Source organism: Rhagoletis pomonella, unplaced genomic scaffold (genome assembly GCF_013731165.1).
Source record: "Rhagoletis pomonella isolate Grant_MI unplaced genomic scaffold, Rhpom_1.0 Rhpom_scaffold_13672, whole genome shotgun sequence".
Lineage (NCBI taxonomy): Eukaryota > Metazoa > Arthropoda > Insecta > Diptera > Tephritidae > Rhagoletis > Rhagoletis pomonella.
Genome location: NW_023472198.1, coordinates 1 through 4,185, shown reverse-complemented (window position 1 = coordinate 4,185; position 4,185 = coordinate 1). Strand labels below are relative to the sequence as shown.

Here is a 4,185-nt window from a genome sequence, read left to right as displayed (position 1 = left end):
CGGACATAGTTTTTTTGGTTTCAGCTGGTTGCAACTGTTAATGAAGCACAATTTTTATGTTTAATCTTTATGAAAGTTACATGTATCGTCGAGAACATGGTTACATGCAGAATTTTAAATTAATTAATATTATTCACCATACAAAATGTACGAGTATTGCTTTATTAAATGCAAACTTATGCGAAAATCTAAATATTTCGCAAACATGGGGTTAATGGTTTCGCGCACGTGCCAATCTGGTGGCGATTCGCAGAAATTGAATAATTTGTGTTGATGGAAGCGGCGCGGGGAAGACGAAAGCAGAACAATCGTGTATATGTATGTTTATATGTACATTTATAAATGCATACATACTTACATTTTCATTTGTTTGTCTTTTTGGATGCATGAAAAATTTGGTAGGAGAAATATTTATTGAAATTAAGTTTACAAATATGTGCTTTATAAATTTAGGTTTAGTTATTAATAAATTAGATATGTAAATGACAATGTGGGGGACAAATAAGCACATGAGTAGCGAAGCTGCGACCCATCCAATGGCAACTTCTTGCACTAGAAAATATTTGAAAACTGCATTATTTCCATAAATATTGAAGATTTTGAAAAATTTCTTAAATAGTTTCGGCTTAGATTAACGAGATTTTTACTAATTGCTGAGAAAATCCAACGTTTTCAGATTTTTTGTATTTTTAAAAAAAGCTTCCAAGTCGAAAATAATTAAAAACTGGATTATTTCCATAAATATCAAAAATATGGAAAAATTTCGTACAGACTTTCGACTTAGTTTTGTGAGATCTCCAAAACAAATGGAAAATAATTCTTTTCACTGTTTTTTTTTATCCAATACCACAGTTTTTTACTTGAAAATAACACAAAAATTGGAAAATGTTATATAATATTTTCGATTTATTTTAACGTTGTGTGTACAAATCACCGAGAAGAAACTATTTTTTCCCTTAAAAACTCTATTTACAAAAAAATCTAATACCAAAAAAGTTTTATAATTGAAAATCTAACAAAATATTACAAAAATCGAAAAATGCTATATAACATTTTCGATTTATTTTCACGGTATTTGTAGAAATCACCGGGAAAAAGGATTTTTTATCAAAAAATATTTTCACAAAAAACACAAACTCATGGGACTTTTCTATTTGCAATTATTAATAAAATATCACAAAAATCGGAAAATGTTATATACTATTTCCGATTTAATTTCATGTTACTTGTACAAATCATTGAAAAAATAATTATTTTTTTTTTACTTGGGTTTTCTATTTGAAAATTTTGCAAAAAATATCACAAAAATCATCAATATTCATATTTAATTAACATTCCAAACGCTCTCGTGAGATTTAGCTCTGTTAACGTTCTTCTTTTCTGCTTTGTATTTTGCTTTCGCTGTTAAGTATTCCAAATATTTGTCGCTCTTAAAATGCGCTTCGCCAGTTTAGTTGGCACGAAAAATGTGGCATTCACAGTTCTTGGACCTTCTCTATAAATATACGTTCTCTGTATACGTATATATATACCCTGCAAACAAATGCTCCCGAAATCTTTAAGAGTGTCGGAAATTTGTTACGATTCTTTTAGAAATCTGTAAAGAAAAACATACGAGGCGGTTGACAAGAACTAGTAAAGAAATTTCTGTACGATTTCTTAAAGAAAATTCTTAAAAAAATTGTAAAACCTTTCAGAATTCTATGAAATCCTGGTATGCAGGGTATACATATACACACGAATATGAATAGATAAAAAAGATGGTGATGACACCTGTAGTTGTTGAATCATGAGTCCCGGCAAGAAATACCCCCAAATACAACAAACACATCATTTTGACATTCAAAAGTACCGCGGGGAATTGTAGTGACACCACCAAGGCGAATTTATACAATGTGGTGTTGAGAGAACAAAAAGAAAAATTACAACAACAAATTATACGCACATTGACAATCAGTATAAAAAAAAAAATTACAACAAAAAGGTAGAAGTTCGCCGTGAAATCAGCCGATCCGATAACACCAAGGTGGTGTTGTAAAATCAGCTGATTTCTTCGCCTTACATGTATTTTGTTTTTGGTTTTACTGATTTGACAGCACACCCATCAAAGGCAAAAACAAAATACATGTAAACTTTGGGGCGAATTGAGATTTGACATAACACCCGCTATACTAAATACATGTGGTTGTTATTGTTGTAATCTAAATTCGCCAGTAACACCACCTTGTATAATTTCGCCTTGGATAACACCACCTCGTATAGAATAACCTTGATCACCACCTTGAATAAATTCGCCTTGTGTCTAAATCCAATCAAATGCAACCATGATTATTATTATCATTTTTGTTGACATTTTTTAATGCTCTCGAATGCAACCATGCAATAATAATTCATTGTATCACCCTGTACTACCGGTATGCATTCCAATGATTTCCAGTAGAGCATTCCAGCATGTTTGACATTCCATTTTGAACTGACATCCTGATTTTCAGCCTGACAGCTTTTCCTCTTCCAGTTTTTGCGTTGTTTTGCAATTTTATTGTTTTCTATTTTGTGGGACATTGATGCAGTATTAAAGATTTCCGCAAAAAAAATATAAAGGTTCAAAAAAGCAGTGAATAAATGCATAAAAGATGCCATTCCAAGCATACGCAAGTCAACTCTTCGACAACTACGATGATAATGACGATTCGAGGTCCAACCATTACGATCAAAATGCCTACGACAGTGAAGAGGGTAAGTGGATGATTTATCCATATTTTGAATGAATAAACTAAAATTAAAATGTTTTATAGACACAGACGACGCTAGTGAAACGGAATTTAGGAATAACAGCCGTAGCAGCAATGCTACGAACACAACAAACGGAGGCAGCAATCACGAACTAAAAGAGCAGTATGTCATATAATATAAAGGGTGCTACTTATAAGCTAATCGAAATATTAACAAATCGCGTTTTCTCCTTATTCATTTGTATAGAGTGTATCAGCACAAATTAGCCATATTGAACAAACAACGCGAGGAACTGAAACAACTCATACATCCCGACTACGTGAAACGTTCCAAAAAGCTAGAATATCAGTATAAAGAACGTCTGCGACTCAATGAGATCCACAGAGAATATTTAAAGGAGTGTGTGGAAAAAGACTATCAAACCGAACGACGGGCCGCACAGAAGGAGTATGAGGAAAAAAAGGTATGTGGAATTTTATGAATATAAGGACGTTATAGTATGATTTACTTTCCCGATATCAATATATGCGGAATGTTATAAATTTAAATCAATTTCCCAATTGTAGATTGACTTAAAGGACAACATCCTTGCAGACTTAGAAGAAAGGAAAAAGCTAATCGAAAATGAGAGATACAATCTAGAGCTAACAAATGACTCAATGGAAATAAAACCAACTGTTACACGTAAATTACGCCGGCGCCCGAATGAGCCAGTACCAGTCGTCGAAAAGCGACGGAAGCCTACAACTGGTCAATTACTTGTATACTTGCTGGACGATAAAGAAATCGAAAGTGACATGAAAACTATACAGCGAGGCAAGCCATTAGCTCCAAGTAAGCGTTTAAATACGCTTATAAACAATATGCTAAATTTTATTATATTTGATGAATTTTTCTTAAATATTTGCAGCAGCACAACAAAATGGTATTGGTGGAACTCCATTTAGCAATCTTCAACACGGAGGATTGCTCTCCGAGAACACAAATTCAAACATCAGTCCTAGCATTGAGACAAGAATTGAAGACGGCAAACTACTGTATCAGCGACGGTGGTTTCACAGAGGTCAACAGGTTTATGTTGAAGGAAAAGATTTAGCTAAATTCGCAGCAACAATAACTGCCATCGGCAACGAAGTGGTAAGCTTTATAGAAAAATTTTTAATGTTGATTTATTTAAGACTTCTTTTTTCTCTCTTGTAGGTGTGGGTCAAAAAAACCAATGACAGCAAGGTTAAAATTAATATGTCGCATTTAGCTAAGGGAAAAGTTACAATTAAACGGCGCGCCAACTGATCCAACGCCAAATGCGGCACTAGTAGCTGCACTTCTAACAAATCCGGCGCCGCTTCCCCTATGGTAACTACAACAACTTAGTTTTATAGTTGTTTATTATTATTATTATAAATTATAAATTTAATAAATATGTAATTTATTCGCGTGTAATTATAGCTT

At 33.0% G+C, this 4,185-nt stretch overlaps 1 protein-coding gene across 3 annotated transcripts; it reads left to right on the top strand.

The window, feature by feature from the left end:
* The first annotated feature begins 2,493 nt into the window (after positions 1 to 2,493).
* On the top strand, positions 2,494 to 4,094 carry LOC118757008 (sin3 histone deacetylase corepressor complex component SDS3-like). 3 transcript variants are annotated; one of them, XM_036491738.1, is made up of 6 exons: positions 2,494 to 2,736; positions 2,796 to 2,895; positions 2,980 to 3,196; positions 3,300 to 3,549; positions 3,647 to 3,870; positions 3,934 to 4,094. In XM_036491738.1, the coding sequence occupies exons 1-6, from the start codon at positions 2,634 to 2,636 to the stop codon at positions 4,024 to 4,026; spliced, it is 987 nt and encodes a 328-aa protein (XP_036347631.1). In that variant the 5' UTR covers positions 2,494 to 2,633; the 3' UTR covers positions 4,027 to 4,094. The 3 variants fall into 3 exon arrangements, with proteins under 3 accessions (XP_036347631.1, XP_036347628.1, XP_036347629.1); XM_036491735.1 differs by having other exon boundaries at positions 3,300 to 3,567; positions 3,644 to 3,870; XM_036491736.1 differs by having other exon boundaries at positions 2,495 to 2,736; positions 3,644 to 3,870.
* Positions 4,095 to 4,185: the final 91 nt, after the last annotated feature.

Bases quoted from the DNA above. Each gene is read 5' to 3' on its own strand.
- LOC118757008 (XM_036491735.1), top strand. From the start codon at position 2,634: ATGCCATTCCAAGCATACGCAAGTCAACTCTTCGACAACTACGATGAT. The intron at 3,197-3,299 runs GTATGTGGAATT...TCCCAATTGTAG, and splicing joins AGGAGTATGAGGAAAAAAAG to ATTGACTTAAAGGACAACAT. The intron at 3,568-3,643 runs GTAAGCGTTTAA...AAATATTTGCAG, and splicing joins AGGCAAGCCATTAGCTCCAA to CAGCACAACAAAATGGTATT.